At 46.0% G+C, this 18,254-nt stretch overlaps 1 protein-coding gene across 2 annotated transcripts; it reads right to left on the bottom strand.

Moving 5' to 3' along the window:
- Window positions 1-483: 483 nt before the first annotated feature.
- On the bottom strand, window positions 484-2,811 carry LOC121550169. 2 transcript variants are annotated; one of them, XM_045220038.1, is made up of 5 exons: window positions 2,318-2,811; window positions 2,086-2,229; window positions 1,161-1,910; window positions 730-1,029; window positions 484-595 (listed from the first exon to the last, which is right to left on the bottom strand). In XM_045220038.1, exons 1-5 carry the CDS (start codon window positions 2,480-2,482, stop codon window positions 548-550), a joined length of 1,407 nt encoding a protein of 468 aa, XP_045075973.1. In that variant the 5' UTR covers window positions 2,483-2,811; the 3' UTR covers window positions 484-547. The 2 variants fall into 2 exon arrangements, with proteins under 2 accessions (XP_045075973.1, XP_045075972.1); XM_045220037.1 differs by having other exon boundaries at window positions 484-1,029.
- Window positions 2,812-18,254: the final 15,443 nt, after the last annotated feature.

Genomic DNA, 18,254 nt, shown 5'->3' with positions numbered 1-18,254 from the left:
CCTTGCCACTGAAGAAACCTGTCAATCAAAAACAACAGGAGAATAAATAGTATTATAAACTGGTTGATTCGAGCCCTGAATGCTGATTGGCTGACAGCCGTGGTATGTCAGACCGTATACCACAGGTATGACAAAACATTTATTTTTACTGCTCTTAATTACATTGGTAACCCAGTTTATCATAGCAAAAGGGAACTCGGGGGTATGTGGAATATGGTTAATTTACCACGGCTAAGGGCTGTATCCAGGTACTACGCTCCACGTCGTGCTTAAGAACAGCCCTCTAGACGTGTAGGCTGGACCCATATACAACAACCCTCGTGCCTTATTGCTTAAGTTTGCATTAACACATCAGACAGCTGCTCTTTCTCTGCTACCTCATTCTATTTCTCTAATTCCCTCTAGTCTAGTATTCCCTGTTTATATTCCACTTCTCCCTCATTTATTTCCTCACCTCTTCCTCAGACTCTTCTTTCCTCTTTCTTGTCCTCCTCCTTACTTTCTCCAACATTTTCCATCTGTTGCATCTTATTGGCCTTCTCTTGCTTCACTCGTTTTTTGGCCTTGCCCTTCTTTTCTTATTGATCTTCCCTTCCTGAATATTTTGGACAAGGAGAAAAAGTAATGTAAGCTTATGGGTTTTCTCTTCTCTTGAGCTACTATATCTAGAGATATGCTATACTGTAGAAGGACATACGGACAAGATTCCCTTCTTGTATTTCCTCTCACGTGTGGGGCCACTCCTGCCATTTCCTGCGCCATTTCTTGGAGCAGCTTCCTGCCAGTCTCACTCAGGTTGGTGATGGGGGCCAGGCGAGGGCTGCGGCGGTATAGGAAGTTCTCTGTAGCTGGCAGAGCGATAATGACAGGGCTGAGAGGAGTCAGAGGCATTGGGACATTCTCTGGGGAGGGAGGGGCCATAGCAGAGGGAAGGGCCCGTAGGGCTTCAGCCAGGGTCCGTGGTGCTGAGGTCACAAGAGGAGAGAGGCCAGTCTTGCCAGACACAGGACCAGAGACCTTCCCTGGGCTCTGTAGGACCAGAAACAACAAGTAAAATATCAGGAAAGTGCTATGTTAAACACAATCTGTAGATATACTTTATAACTACTCTATACACATTGCAGATACATGACTACACTCAATAAGTAGGAGTAACTTACAAAGCTCTGGACATAGTTATTTTTTTCAGGCTTGAGGAGCCTGTTCTTGGCTATGCTGGTTTGCATTTCTGCCATGCTGTCTATCATTTCGGCCATCTCTCCAGTGCATTTCTTGAATGCCACTTTCAACCTCTCCAAGTCATTCAGCCAATTGTTCAGGTCTACTGCCTTAAGATCACCTTTCCTGCAGTTTCTCTTCGTCACTTGGATCAGTGCCCTCACCTCCTCGCCCATCCTCCTTTTGACCTCCCTATCCACGTCTTCATTGCTGAGTCTCTCCTTCTTCCTCCACCCCATCCACTTCGCAATCCATCCTCTACAGCATCCCTCATTCTTCTTCTGCCTCTCTTGGTTGATATCCTGACCATCATTGACATTCTTCAGGCCTTCCTCTAGGTTGAGCACTATGGAGGTCAGGTTTTCTTCGATCCTCCTCAGGCTCTCCTTGTTGGTGTTGGTCCATGGTGTGTTCTTGTCCAGCTGCTCCCTGCAGGGCCGGACAGTGGGGACCACCTCCATCTGGCGTGACGCCTTCTTCAGGGCACTCACAGAGGCAGGGAGGGGGATGTTGTGCTTGGCCACAATAATCTGTACAGACAAAGGGTCAAACCATTGAGATGTGACACACATAACACACAAACACAAACAAATGTAAGAGACGCCTACCAGTTGATGGTCCTTCAGTGGAACTTGTGGTTCCTTTGGAGGCTCTGGAAAGTCGTCAGTAGAGGCATCATTGCCATCATCACGCTGTGTGTCAGAGAGCTAGGTGGTCATAGTCCATTCTCCACATTCAGTGAAAGAGTTACTCAAATACATGGTGCAGAATTTATGGGCTCTATCAATGTAATTGTCTGCATGATTTCCAATCCGCCATATATATATATATATATTATTATATATATTTTTTATATGCAGAACTTACCAGGAAGTCTGACTCATCGAAGGAGTGGAGAGACAGATCGTCGTCCTCTACCATATCCCTCACTTCAAGCTTTGCCACCTTTCCATCCTCCTCATCCTTAACTTTCAGCAGTGGTGTCCTCCTTTCATGATCCTCATCATCACACTGTGTATCAGAGTCAGCTAGTCAGAGACCATCCTCCTCACAGTGATGTCACTCAACAAAGACATGGACGGTACGGTACAACTCTTACCTCAGATTCACAGTCAGTAAAGGAGTCGATGGAAAAGTCATCGGAGTTGGAGGACGAGATCACCTCATCATAATTTCTCTCTATCAGCCGAGTCACCCTTCCAGACTGAGGAGACAGCGAAAGGCATGTACTCATGGCAGCCATAGAATACACTGGCACCAACATGGTTTACAAGTAGTGAGTAATACATGGGTAACTGAAAATGCAAGTGTATTGAAATGCAATAAATGCAACTCCAATAACATTAGGGGTGGAGATAAAGACCTTCCATAGTAAAGGAATCTTTAGCATCTCGATTGAATGATTATCAATTCAACTAAACCAACCAAAATGGCCATATGAATCAAAAGATTGATCTATCTGTTGGAACGGCAGAGATGTGTGACCTGGCTGAGAGGTTCTGGATTGATATTCCATCCATCCCCAGCCTCCTGTAGCTCAATTGGTAGAGCATGGCGCTTGTAATGCCAGGGTTGTGGGTTCGATTCCCACGGGAGCCAGTATGAAAAATGTATGCACTCACTAACTGTAAGTCGCTCTGGATAAGAGCGCCTGTTAAATGACTAAAATGTAAAAATGTCTGGTCCTGCCCACAGCTCACAATGATTGGCTGTTAACAGTAAAGAATGAATTAAACACTGCTTTGCTCATTTTGGCCATGGAAATAACTTTAATGATGTATCAATAAATAATATAAGTACTGTTATGTGGTTGAATTTGAATGTGACTTACAGGCCTTTTGTGGATCTGAGGGGTTTGCACTGAAGTAGTTGTATATGCTTGAAATTTTTGTTGAGTCCTCATGCTGAACATTATGGGATGTTTGGTTAGGAAAATCTTGCATCACTGCGTCACACATTCTCTTTATCTTGCTCTGGTGAAACAGACAGAAAGGGCTGGCTCTCACTTCTAGACATGTCTGATGCTAGGGCATCAGTGCTGGACAAGAAGATGCCTTTCAGGCTGCTGAGGACCATTGGTGTCCTGTATGTCCCTGCATCAACAGAGGAGAGAAGGAAGACGGTCCACCCACCGTGAGTACTGAGAAAGCACTAAACGCATTATTTATCCTACAAGACAAGAGGTCATTAAATTAACATGATTTCTGGGTGCAAGCCAGAGAACATGATGTTCTACAGTATAATGAGGTGCAGTTTTAATAGAGGATCCTCAGCTGTAATTGAATACTAAGCGCTCTGTAATCTCTCCACATTCTCATTGGTTGCAGAATCATTCCATCCCCAGGCTCCTACCCAGTCCACGCCCACGCTCCAGTTTCCTCCAATCTACAGGCTACCGAGACCACACCAAAGACATTTGAAGGCTGGGCCAACTCATACTATACACAGGGGAGCCCTGTTCAGCTCTCAGGTTATTATGGTCACAACCATGGATATGTCCTCAAGCATAGCTTTGGGCCAAGTCATGGACATAGTCACTAACACAGCTCCGGCCATGGACACAGTCATGGGCACACACTTGCCTCTCAAACCACTAGTCACTGGGATCCAGTGGCTCAACATCTACATTCTCAACATTCCCACCTCAGTCCACTGTCTGTGTCTGTCAGTGCCCCCCAGAGTTTCACAGCAAACATGCCAGAGTCAACTGCCAGGATCTGTGATGGTTCACCCAAGGGCATTTGTGTCTTCACTGACAGATTGTTGACATAGAAAACGCATTGAATGACAGAGCTCTCATATGTTATACGTTGAGATGTAATATGCTTGGACATGGGGTTTGAGGCAGTACTTAAAGGTACACAGTTTCTTCACTGATGATTTTGGTTTGAAAACGCAAGCAGGCTCGAATGTTCAAGGTCAAATCAATACAAGAAGGTTTTGATTGTCAGTTGATTGTAAGACCACTCGTTTTGCCTTGTACTTTGCGCTTTTCTACACATACTGTAGACAAATCTCTTGGCACTCTTGATATATCAGGCATTTTATATTACACTTTCACTGATTTATTCAGTTTTCCTTCACTTAACTACTTACAGCAATTAAATAGCATCCCTCACCAGTAAATTAGATCCATTACATGTAGTTTGTTTGGCAATCAACATTATTGTAAATTGAGGAGCAGGGAGCAGTGGGTGAGGTTATCAAGAGTGTGGGCTATAAGGGCAGATTATGATGTAATCTTTAGAAAATGAGGCAGTTGTGCACAGTAAAGAGAAGCCATAAATGACAACCAAGACTAAATATAGCAAATCAATGATTATTATTTCTTTACAAATGCATGCTTTCAAGTTATACTGTTTATATACAAATAGCTATTTTGCATATACAACTGGATCAAGTGGTAAGAGTCATGTAACAGGTCATGATGGAACACGTTATTCGATATCAGTAATGCAAGAGAAAAAGTTAAAAGGCACACAATTCTTCAATGAAAACATGAACCCTGCCATATCACTACAATAGTTTAGGGGTTTCTCTATTAAAAGAAACACCAAAAGGACAGCTGAACATCACCCTTATATCATCCACTTCATTTCATACAGTTAATGTTCAACAGAACCTCAGAAAATTGAAGTAAATATTCTGTATTAGACCTTCAACCATCAGCATAGAAAGATAAAACCTACATAAAATGCTTACTGGGTGTACAAAACATTAGGAACGCCTGCTCTTTCCAGTACAACCTCTAACCAATTGTACTATTATGTGTTTTTTCCCGCGTTATTTGTAATTTATTTTGTACATAATGTTTCTGCCATCGTCTCTTATAACCAAAAAGAGCTTCTGGATATCAGGACAGCGATTACTCACCTCGCATTGGACGAAGATTTTTTCTTCAACGAGGCGCCCGCGAATGATATCATACAGACACCCGACAAGCGCCCAAATCCCCGTCATTCGCGTGAGGAAGAGACGGAGATATCGCGGGACGCAGATCCGGTGCCTTGTAAGGATCCGACGGCGAGCGAGTAAACTGCCTCTTCCATCAATCCTATTAGCCAACGTTCAAGCTTTTGAGAATAAAATGGACGATTTAAGATTACGGTTATCCTACCAACGGGACATTAAAAACTGTAATATCTTATGTTTCACGGAGTCGTGGCTGAACGACAACAATGATAACATTCAGCTAGCAGGCTATACGCTACATCGGCAGGACAGAACGGCTGACTCCTGGTAAGACAAGGGGTGGCGGTCTGTGTATATTTGTAAACAACAGCTGGTGCACAAAATCAAATACTAAGGAAGTCTCGAGGTTTTGCTCGCCTGAGGTAGAGTATCTTATGATAAGCTGTAGACCACACTATTTACCAAGAGAGTTTTCATCTATATTTTTCATAGCTGTCTATTTACCACCACAAACCAATGCTGGCATTAAGATTGCACTGAATGAGTTGTACAAGGCCATTAATCAACAGGAAAACGCTCATCCAGATGCAGCGCTCCTAGTGGCCGGGGACTTTAATGCAGGGAAACTTAAATCCGTTCTACCTAATTTCTACCAGCATGTTAAATGTGCAACCAGAGGGAAAAAAACTCCTAGACCACCTTTACTCCACACACAGAGACGCATACAAAGCTCTCCCTCGCCCTCCATTTGGCAAATCTGACCATAACTCTATCCTCCTGATTCCTGCTTATAAGCAAAAACTGAAGCAGGAAGCACCAGTGATTCGGTTAATAAAAAAGTGGTCAGATGACGCAGATGCTAAGCTACAGGACTGTTTTGCTAGCACAGACTGGAACATGTTCCGGGATTCTTCAGACAGCATTGAGGAGTACACCACATCAGTCACTGGCTTCATCAATAAGTGCATCGATGATGTCGTCCCCACAGTGACAGTACGTACATACCCCAACCAGAAGCCATGGATTACAGGGAAACATCCGCACTGAGCTAAAGGGTAGAGCTGCCGCTTTCAAGGAACGGGACTCTAACCCGGACGCTTATAAGAAATCCCGCTATGACCTCCGACGAACCATCAAACAGGCAAAGAGTCAATACAGGTCTAAGATTGAATCATACTACACTGGCTCTGACGCTCGTCGGATGTGGCAGGGCTTGAAAACTATTACAGACTACAAAGGGAAGCACAGCCGCGAGCTGCCCAGTGACACAAGCCTACCAGACGAGCTAAACCACTTCTATGCTCGCCTCGAGGCAAGCAACACTGAAGCATGCATGAGAGCACCAGCTGTTCCGGATGACTATGTGATCACGCTCTCCGTAGCCGATGTGAGTAAGACTTTTAAGCAGGTCAACATTCACAAGGCCGCAGGGCCAGACGGATTACCAGGACGTGTACTCCGAGCATGTGCTGACCAACTGGCAAGTGTCTTCACTGACATTTTCAACATGTCCCTGACTGAGTCTGTAATACCAACATGTTTCAAGCAGACCACCATAGTCCCCGTGCCCAAGAACTCTAAGATAACCTGCCTAAATGACTACCGACCCGTAGCACTGACGTCTGTAGCCATGAAGTGCTTTGAAAGACTGGTCATGGCTCACATCAACAGCATAATCCCAGAAACCCTAGACCCACTCCAATTTGCATACCGCCCCAACAGATCCACAGATGATGCAATCTCTATCGCACTCCACACTGCCCTTTCCCACCTGGACAAGAGGAACACCTACGTGAGAATGCTATTCATTGACTACAGCTCAGCATTCAACACCATAGTGCCCTCTAAGCTCATCACTAAGCTAAGGATCCTGGGACCAAACATCTCCCTCTGCAACTGGATCCTGGACTTCCTGACGGGCCGCCCCAGGTGGTAAGGGTAGGTAACAACACATCTGCCACACTGATCCTCAACACGGGGGCCCCTCAGGGGTGCGTGCTCAGTCCCCTCCTGTACTCTCTGTTCACCCATGACTGCATGGCCAGGCACGACTCCAACACCATCATTAAGTTTGCCGACGACACAACAGTGGTAGGCCTGATCACCGACAACGATGAGACAGCCTATAGGGAGGAGGTCAGAGATCTGGCCATGTGGTGCCAGGACAACAACCTCTCCCTCAACGTGACCAAGACAAAGGAGATGATTGTGGACTACAGGAAAAAAAAGAGGACTGAGCACGCCCCATTCTCATCGACGGGGCTGTAGTGGAACAGGTTGAGAGCTTCAAGTTCCTTGGTGTCCACATCACCAACGAACTATCATGGTCCAAACACACCAAGACAGTCGTGAAGAGGGCACGACAAAGCCTATTCCCCCTCAGGAGACTAAAAAGATTTGGCATGGGTCCTCAGATCCTCAAAAAATTCTACAGCTGCACCATCGAGAGCATCCTGACTGGTTGCATCACCGCCTGGTATGGCAACTGCTTGGCCTCTGACCGCAAGGCACTACAGAGGGTAGTGCGTACGGCCCAGTACATCACTGGGGCAAAGCTTCCTGCCATCCAGGACCTCTATACCAGGCGGTGTCAGAGGAAGGCCCTCAAAATTGTCAAAGACTCCAGCCACCCTAGTCATAGACTGTTCTCTCTGCTACCGCACGGCAAGCGGTACCGGAGTGCCAAGTCTAGGTCCAAAAGACTTCTCAACAGCTTCTACCCCCAAGCCATAAGACTCCTGAACAGCTAATCATGGCTACCCGGACTATTTGCACTGCCCCCCCCACCCCATCCTTTTTATGCTGCTGCTACTCTGTTAAGTATGTATGCATAGTCACTTTAACTCTACCCACATGTACATATTACCTCAACTACCTCAACTAGCCGGTGCCCCCGCACATTGACTCTGCAACGGTACCCCCTGTATATATAGCCTCCCCTACTGTCACTTTATTTTACTTCTGCTCTTTCTTTCTCAACACTTTTTTTTGTTGTTGTTTTATTCTTACTTTTTTTGTTTAAAATAAATGCACTGTTGGTTAAGGGCTGTAAGTAAGCATTTCACTGTAATGTCTGCACCTGTTGTATTCGGCGCATGTGACCAATAAAATTTGATTTGATTTGATTTGATTTGACATACAGTGGGGGGGAAAAGTATTTAGTCAGCCACCAATTGTGCAAGTTCTCCCACTTAAAAAGATGAGAGAGGCCTGTAATTTTCATCATAGGTACACGTCAACTATGACAGACAAAATGAGGGAAAAAAATCCAGAAAATCACATTGTAGGATTTTTAATGAATTTATTTGCAAATTATGGTGGAAAATAAGTATTTGGTCAATAACAAAAGTTTCTCAATACTTTGTTATATACCCTTTTGTTGGCAATGACACAGGTCAAACGTTTTCTGTAAGTCTTCACAAGGTTTTCACACACTGTTGCTGGTATTTTGGCCCATTCCTCCATGCAGATCTCCTCTAGAGCAGTGATGTTTTGGGGCTGTCGCTGGGCAACACAGACTTTCAACTCCCTCCAAAGATTTTCTATGGGGTTGAGATCTGGAGACTGGCTAGGCCACTCCAGGACCTTGAAATGCTTCTTACAAAGCCACTCCTTCGTTGCCCGGGCGGTGTGTTTGGGATCATTGTCATGCTGAAAGACCCAGCCACGTTTCATCTTCAATGCCCTTGCTGATGGAAGGAGGTTTTCACTCAAAATCTCACGATACATGGCCCCATTCATTCTTTCCTTTACACGGATCAGTCGTCCTGGTCCCTTTGCAGAAAAACAGCCCCAAAGCATGATGTTTCCACCCCCATGCTACACAGTAGGTATGGTGTTCTTTGGATGCAACTCAGCATTCTTTGTCCTCCAAACACGACAAGTTGAGTTTTTACCAAAAAGTTATATTTTGGTTTCATCTGACCATATGACATTCTCCCAATCCTCTTCTGGATCATCCAAATGCACTCTAGCAAACTTCAGACGGGCCTGGACATGTACTGGCTTAAGCAGGGGGACACGTCTTGCACTGCAGGATTTGAGTCCCCTGGCGGCGTAGTGTGTTACTGATGGTAGGTTTTGTTACTTTGGTCCCAGCTCTCTGCAGGTCATTCACTAGGTCCCCCCGTGTGGTTCTGGGATTTTTGTGATCATTTTGACCCCACGGGGTGAGATCTTGCGTGGAGCCCCAGATCGAGGGGAGATTATCAGTGGTCTTGTATGTCTTCCATTTCTAATAATTGCTCCCAAAGTTGATTTCTTCAAACCAAGCTGCTTACCTATTGCAGATTCAGTCTTCCCAGCCTGGTGCAGGTCTACAATTTTGTTTCTGGTGTCCTTTGACAGCTCTTTGGTCTTGGCCATAGTGGAGTTTGGAGTGTTACTGTTTGAGGTTGTGGACAGGTGTCTTTTATACTGATAACAAGTTCAAACAGGTGCCATTAATACAGGTAACGAGTGGAGGACAGAGGAGCCTCTTAAAGAAGAAGTTACAGGTCTGTGAGAGCCAGAAATCTTGCTTGTTTGTAGGTGACCAAATACTTATTTTCCACCATAATTTGCAAATAAATTCATAAAAAGTCCTACAATGTGATTTTCTGGATTTTTTTCCCTCAATTTGTCTGTCATAGTTGACGTGTACCTATGATGAAAATTACAGGCCTCTCTCATCTTTTTAAGTGGGAGAACTTGCACAATTGGTGGCTGACTAAATACTTTTTTCCCCACTGTAGCTTTCACCTGGATTTACCTGGTCTGTCTATGATCCCTTGTTGATGTCACTTGTTAAATCCACTTCAATTAGTGTAGATGAAGGGCAGGAGACACATTAAAGGAGGATTTTTAAGTCTTGCTACAATTGAGACATGGATTGTGTGTGTGTGCCATTCAGAAGGTAAATGGGGAAGACAAAAGATTGAAGTGCCTTTAAACGGGTATGGTAGTAGGTTCCAGGTGCGTGTGATACACCGGGTTGAGTGTGTCAAGAACTGCAACGCTGCTGGGTTTTTCACGCTCAACAGTTTCCCGTGTATCAAGAATGGTCCACCACCCAAAGGACATCCAGACAACTTGACAACTGTGGGAAGCATTGGAGTCAACATGGGCCAGCATCCCTGTGGAATGCTTTCGACACCTTGTAGAGTCCATGCCCCGACGAATTGAGGCTGTTCTGAAGGCAAAAGGGGGGCGGGTGGAACTCAATATTAGGGAAGGTGTTCCTAATGTTTTGTACACTCAGTGTATACTGTACACATCCCAGAATTAGTGATTATCAGAACACACATAAATGACAGTTAATAGACGTATTCATGTTGTACTGCAAGTGCACATACAACCAACACATATTGCATTGCCTAAATGCCGTGCAATACACCACCTCAGGCTAGGGAATGAATAAAGCGAACAATAATAAAAAATTCCAAACCCCTTATTACAGTGAGAGGCACATCTAATCTATTAACAATAATACAACTATACACATAAAAAAAGAAAACCTAAATAGATTTCACTCTGACTTAACCTTACGCTCAGTGACATGCGTTGAGGTCGGTGGCTATTATCAAAGCCAGATTTACTCACAAATAAACCTTGATGAAGCCCAAGTTCACCGTAGAATAGGTTACAGTAGCTCCAACAACCAGAGTGACATAGGCTATTAACTGAAATTGACAAACAATTTTAACCAAATGTAAATAACAATGTAGCCAAGCTACACAAGCGATAGCCTCTGATGGCGGCATATTTCATATCATCCGACAAAATGACACACTGTTAAACTCAGCCATAAATCGATGTAGCATCCACAGTTATAAATGATAGGTGGCACTAAAAGACCAATATATGGACACATAGACTTTATTCCACATTTATTAAAAATAAAAAAAATTGAAATACCTTATTTACATTAGTATTTAGACCCTTTGCTATGAGACTCGAAATTGAGCTCAGGTGCATCCTGTTTCCATTGATCATCCTGAAGATTTTTCTACAACTTGATTGGAGTCCACCTGTGGTAAATTCAATTGATTGGACATGATTTGGAAAGGCACACACCTGTCTATATAAGGTCCCACAGTTGACTGTGCATGTCTGAAAAAAAGCCATGAGGATGAAGGAATTGTCCGTAGAGCTCCGAGACAGGATTGTTTCGAGGCACAGATCTGGGGAAGGGTACCAAAAAATGTCTGCAGCATTGAAGGTCCCCAAGGAGACAGTGGCCTCCATCATTCTTAAATTGAAGAAGTTTGAAACCACCAAGAATCGTCCTAGAGCTGGCCGCTCGGCCAAACTGAGCAATCGGGGGAGAAGGGTCAAAGAGGTGACCAAGAACCCGATGGTCACTCTGACAAACTCCAGATTTTCTCTGTGGAGATGGGAGAACCTACCAGAAGGACAACCATCTCTGCAGCACTCCACCAATCAGGCCTTTATGGTAGAGTGGCCCGACAGAAGCCACTCCTCAGTAAAAGGCACATGACAGCCCGCTTGGAGTTTGCCAAAAGGCAGCTAAAGACTCTCAGACCATGAGAAACAAGATTTTCTGGTCTGATGAAATCAAGATTGAACTCTTTGGCCTGAATGCCAAGCGTCAAGTCTGGAGGAAACCTGGCACCATCCCTACGGTGAAGCATGGTGGTGGCAGCATCATGCTGTGGGGATGTTTCTCAGTGGCAAGGACTGGGAAACTAATCAGGATCGAGGGACAGATGAATGGCGCGAAGTATAGAGAGATCCTTGATGAAAACATCTCCAGAGCACTCAGGACCTCAGACTTCGGCGAAGGTTCACCTTCCAACAGGTCAACGACACAAAGCACACAGCCAGGACAATGCAGGAGTGGCTTCGGGACAAGCCTCTGAATGTCCTTGAGTGGCCCAGCCAGAGCCCAGACTTGAACCCGATCGAACATCTCTGAAAAGACCTGAAAACAGCTGTGCAGCAACGCTCCCCATCCCCATCCAACCTTACAGAACTTGAGAGGATCTGCAGAGAAAAATGGGAGAAACTCCCCAAATACAGGTGTGCCAGGCTTGTAGCATCATACCCAAGAAGACTCGGAGTCTGTAATCGCTGCCAAAGATGCTTGAACAAAGTACTGAGGAAAGGGTCTGAATAATATGTACGTGTGATATTTTCAGTTTTGGGGGGCTTTTCATACTTTTATTTTTATTTTTATCGATTACCACAGGGTAAGCATTGCCTACCCTGACTGCATGTCACTGCCTGCATTAAATTACTAGCAAGTATCCATCAGGACAACCAACTATAGATGTTTGTAATGTATAAAGTTTAATTAGGAGAGGGAGACAGACCGTGTTCACCATGGCCAGCGCCAGGCCACTCTGTGGCGGTGCCAGCAGGGCTGGTTACTGAGGCAGGTGCAGCAGACTCCCAGACGGGCAGAGGGGAGCGCCAGCACTGACAGTTTCCTGGCAACCTCACTCCTCCTCGGACACTTTACTATACATGCGATTGAGACGCGCTCAGCAGTGAGTGAGCTGCACACACCTTAGGGGGAAAAGAGGAGAGATTAGAGGAAAAGAGTGAGGAGTCTCATCTTACCCAAGAACAGGCTTGATACAACCTGGACTTTACTAGGTAGACCTAGTGCTCATCTCATTTCTCCCAAAGGTAAAAATGTAATAGACCAAATGATAGCAGAGTAATGTTTCATACAAAACATGGGAAATGAAGGTATACAAAGCCTCACAAACACTTTTCCAATTAGAGAACAAATCCATTGTTTACCAGACTACTGTAATATGTTTTTCGCTCAGCATATTGTGTACGAGCATCTTGACATTTTGTAATTCTTTCTCAATTATTTGTATTTGGACATGACACTCCTTACCCAGGACATTATAGACAGCCCCTTGCTGACTGAAGCCTCCCAGCTGGTCCAGAACACTCTGCCTCCTCTTCTTCAGGGTGCTGGCATCAACAAATACCCTGCACACAAGACAAGCACGGTGACGTCAAACAAACAACAGAGAAAATATGGCCCAAATGGAAAGAATCCAGATCTCTAAAAGTCAGAACCTTTTTCATTCTGCTGCTTCACCCCATACTAAAAGAACATAATACCGTGGACCCCCTGGGACTCTGATGTAAATGTAGTCCTCAAGCTCAGGGGATCCACCAATGAAGAAGCGTCTCAGTTCTGACACTGTTCCTGTGGTCTCCACGTATGACACATTATTGTATGCTTCCCTATGGGATACAGACACACACAGTCAGAGTAGATCATCATTTACGCTACTTTCAGAAAACAATTCTGACTGTCATTATACACATATACACACCTTACCAGGGGTGGAAGGAATGACCAGGTAGCCATAGCCTTCATTTCTGTAGTGCTGCCAGAAGTACAGAACTGGCCATTGGGGGAGGGATTCTATTATAAAATAATTAATAATAATGCATGTTACAAATTCCATTTTATGATAACTGTTATCAGGAATACAATATAAACTAAATATTTATATTGAAATAAATATTAATACAATATACACTCACCCTCTATCTCATCCTGTCTGACGATGTTCTGGCTCATATCTAGCCACTTCGAAAATAACATCTACTCAACTAAGATGCATCTAACTTCATCTTGCTGTTTCAAAACAGTGTTAATACCTGATTGAGCCGGTGAGTTGAGGGTGTCCAGCTCAATGCCTTCCCTCTCCGGTTGAGCCAAAACCTGCTGCTGAAGGTGTTGGGAGAGGGCTGCTGTAGAGGTGACTCTCTGAATACGGATCCTGTAAACACCATTGTAAATATAAACAAAGTAAACAACATTCTAGCTAACTATTTGCCATGTTTCCCTGGCAAACTCAGTCAGGGTTCAGGTCAAACAATATAATGGGTGTTCATCGTCATCTGCTTTTAGAGCTAACTTTATGGCAATACAAGGAATAAAAGCCACACAAAGGCCAACTGCAACTTACTTAATTGTAAGGTATTTCACAGTATCCCGGGTGTCAGTGCTCCAGCCGTCTGCCATGTTGTAACGTTAGGAACCTTTTTGATGGCTAGCTAGGTTAGTAGCAACGGACACACACGCGCGCTCTGTATAAAGCAGCAAGATGGTTACCAGCAGGATATTTAGCCAATTCGCTAGCAAGCCAATTTTGCAGCTAGCTAGTACTTTTCACAAGCGTCTGCTCTTTGCATAGGAACAACAGTCTTTTTTTTGTGTGTGTATTTCTAAAAATATATATATTTTAAATGTATTTTTCATTTAATTGTTTATATTGATTAATTTTGTTTTTGCTGTTATTATTATTTTATTTCATTTTTATTAACAACAAATCAATACAAAAAGTACATGGGGAACACAAATGTATCTAAAGAAAATACAAAGGATATTTGCGCTAGGTGGTACAATATCACATTACACAAGGACATTAATGGACAACTATTTATTGGTGCACTACTGCCACCTATCGTTGGATCCAGTCCAGGACAGCAGAATAAAAAACACCCACTGATAATATGTAACGTTTACATTTTACATTTACATTTAAGTCATTTAGCAGACGCTCTTATCCAGAGCGACTTACAAATTGGTGCATTCAACTTAGCCAGTGTAATGTCAGAACAATAATTGTTCCCGTGCTGTAAAAGGTTTAAGAACCATTGATGTAATTAAGAAAAATATCTGTCTGACACAAATAATTGCAATTTCTAAAGTTTTATTGGAAATACATGTTTCAAACAGCACAAGTCAAGTACAGATGGGTGTAGCTACATCAGATAAATTCTAATTTAGTTTAAATGTGATGCAGTCCTCCAGTCCCAGTTCATATGCACACTTTTGACATGCTTCAGACCAGATGCATGCTCCACTTCTGTGCACAATGTTCATGAACTTGCATACATCACAGTGTTTCAAGCTTATGCATTCTGCATCTCTCAGCTGTCTTTCATCTGAAGCCATATCCTCCAGGGTCTAAACAGGTGTAGGTTTCCGTCTCTGTGTGGGAGACCAGATATTGCAAGGAGGCCAGTAAGGGGCCCTCTTCTCTTCCCTTTGGCCAAAGGGAGACATAAGACCCCAATACCAGTGACACTGCCCTGCGGCCGGTGCTGTCCTTTGGATGAGACCGCGTAGACAGAGGTCTTATCTCTCTGTTGTTACTAAACATCTCATGGCACTTATGGCATGAGTAGGGGTGTTGACCCTGCTTCTCCTGGCTATATTTCCAAGCCTAAGCATGGGAAAGCGCTTCTACGCACTATGTAAATCCAACTCATTATCATACGCCACCTGGGTAGGATGTATGGGGACCAATATCGTATTTGTTTTGTAAGAATGGTGCATGTCGCAAAATATAAGAATGAGACCAATATATGTATTTTGCACATTTTTTATTACTTTTTTATTTAACCAGGTAAGCCAGTTGAGAACAAGTTCTCATTTACAACTGCGACCTGGCCAAGATAAAGCAAAGCAGTGCGATAAAAACAACAACACAGAGTTACATATGGGGTAAACAAAACATAAAGTCAAAAATACAACAGAAAATATATATACAGTGTGTGCGAATGTAGTAAATTATGGAGGTAAGGCAATAAAAAGGCCATAGTGCAAAATAGTTACAATTTCGTATTAACACTGGAATGATAGATGTGCAAAAGATGATGTGCAAATAGAGATACTGGGGTGAAAATTAGCAAAATAATGTGTGTGTGTGTGGTAGTAGGAGTAATAGTTGGCCATTATTTCTTTGAACATCTCAGTTTGGGCAGCAGCCACTGAAGAAACCTGTCAATCAAAAACAACAAGAGAATAAATAGTATTATAAACTGGTTGATTCCAGCCCTGAATGCTGATTGGCTGACAGCCGTGGTATGTCAGACCGTATACCACAGGTATGACAAAACATTTATTTTTACTGCTCTAATTACATTGGTAACCAGTTTATCATAGCAATAAGGGAACTCGGGGGTATGTGGAATATGGCCAATTTACCACGGCTAAGGGCTGTATCCAGGCACGACGCTCTGCGTCGTTGTGACACTCTGGCTCCGGGACTTTGATTATTGAGCCAGGGTTGTTCATTTTCTGTTGGGTGTATTTCTATGTTTGCTTTTCTGTCGGGTTTATTTCTAGGTTTTGTCAATGACTCCCAATCGGAGGTAACGAGTGTCAGCTGTCGGCTCGTTATCTCTGATTGGGAGCCATATTTATACTGTGGGGTTTCACTTTGTGGTTGTGGGTTTTTGTTCCATGTTTCTGTCAGTGTTACAGAGGACTTCACTATCGTCATTTGTTGTTTTTCGTGGTTGCTTTATTAAATAAAGTCATCATGTTCACTCCACGCGCTGCGTATTGGTCCGCTTCTTCAGACGATCGTGACAGAAAAACCCACCACAAAAGGACCAAGCAGCGCGTCCAGGAGCAAAGGGTCTGGACATGGGAGGAGCTGTTGGACGGAAAAGGGTCCTGGACGTGGGAGGAGATCCTGGATGGGATGGATCGCCGTCCATGGAGCGAAACGGTGGAGAGGCGACGGCGAGAGGAGCAACAGCGTCGGCAGGGCTATCGTCGGAAGGACGGGAGGCAACCCCAAAAATTTTTTGGGGGGGGGCACATGGCTTGGGCGCCTGAACTGCCCGTCTGCTCAACGGCGCCTGTACTGCCCGTCTGCCCTATGGCGCCTGAACTGCCCGTCTGCCAAGCGCTGCATAAGCCGCCCGTCTGTACTGAGCCTGCAAAGCCGCCCGTCTGCCATGAGCCTTCAGAGCCGTCCGCCAGACCGGAGCCGCTAGAGCCTTCCGCCAGACAGGAGCCGCTAGAGCCTTCCGCCAGACAGAAGCATACACCAGCTATGGAATCAGCAGGAGCCGACGCAGCCCGTACAAGACTGGAAGCCCAGGTTCGGGACCAGCAAGAGCAGCTCCTGCAGATGGGAACCGCCCTGCTGGAGGTGATGACCACTCTCCGAGGCTGGGGTCCGCCTCACCGCCAGCCGCCCAGCCAGCACCGTCAGCCAGCCATGAGCAGCCAGATCCGTCAGCCAGCCATGAGCAGCCAGATCCGTCAGCCAGCCATGAGCAGCCAGATCCGTCAGCCAGCCATGAGCAGCCAGATCCGTCAGCCAGCCATGAGCAGCCAGATCCGTCAGCCAGCCATGAGCAGCCAGATCCGTCAGCCAGCCACGAGCAGCCAGATCCGTCCAGCCAGCCATGAGCAGCCAGATCCGTCAGCCAGCCGCGAGCAGCCAGATCCGTCAGCCAGCCATGAGCAGCCAGCACCGCCAGCCAGCCATGAGCAGCCAGATCCGTCAGCCAGCCATGAGCAGCCAGATCCGTCAGCCAGCCATGAGCAGCCAGATCCGTCGGCCAGCCATGAGCAGCCAGATCCGTCGGCCAGCCATGAGCAGCCAGATCCGTCGGCCAGCCATGAGCAGCCAGATCCGTCGGCCAGCCATGAGCAGCCAGATCCGTCGGCCAGCCATGAGCAGCCAGATCCGTCGGCCAGCCATGAGCAGCCAGATCCGTCGGCCAGCCATGAGCAGCCAGATCCGTCGGCCAGCCATGAGCAGCCAGATCCGTCGGCCAGCCATGAGCAGCCAGATCCGTCGGCCAGCCATGAGCAGCCAGACGGCCAGCCATGAGGTCCAGCCAGGATCCGCCAGAGCCGTCCAGCCAGGATCCGCCAGAGCCGTCCAGCCAGGATCCGCCAGAGCCGTCCAGCCAGGATCCGCCGGAGCCGGCCAGCCAGGATCCGCCAGAGCCGTCCAGCCAGGATCCGCCAGAGCCGTCCAGCCAGGATCCGCCGAGCCGTCCAGCCAGGATCCGCCGAGCCGCCCAGCCAGGATCCGCCGGGAGCCGTCCAGCCAGGATCCGCCGGAGCCGTCCAGCCAGGATCCGCCGGAGCCGTCCAGCCAGGATCGCCGGAGCCGTCCAGCCAGGATCCGCCAGAGCCGTCCAGCCAGGATCCGCCAGAGCCGTCCAGCCAGGATCCGCCAGAGCCGTCCAGCCAGGATCCGCCAGGAGCCGTCCAGCCAGGATCCGCCAGAGCCGTCCAGCCCGGATCCGCCAGCCAGCCAGATCCGCCAGAGCCAGCCAGCCAGGATCCGCCGTTCAGTCCGGGAGCTGCCCCTTAGTCCGGTACTGCC

The sequence above is a fragment of the Coregonus clupeaformis genome, unplaced genomic scaffold (genome assembly GCF_020615455.1).
Source record: "Coregonus clupeaformis isolate EN_2021a unplaced genomic scaffold, ASM2061545v1 scaf3056, whole genome shotgun sequence".
Taxonomy (NCBI): domain Eukaryota; kingdom Metazoa; phylum Chordata; class Actinopteri; order Salmoniformes; family Salmonidae; genus Coregonus; species Coregonus clupeaformis.
The sequence above is the reverse complement of the archived record's forward strand: the minus strand, read 5'-3'. Positions and strand labels throughout refer to the sequence as shown.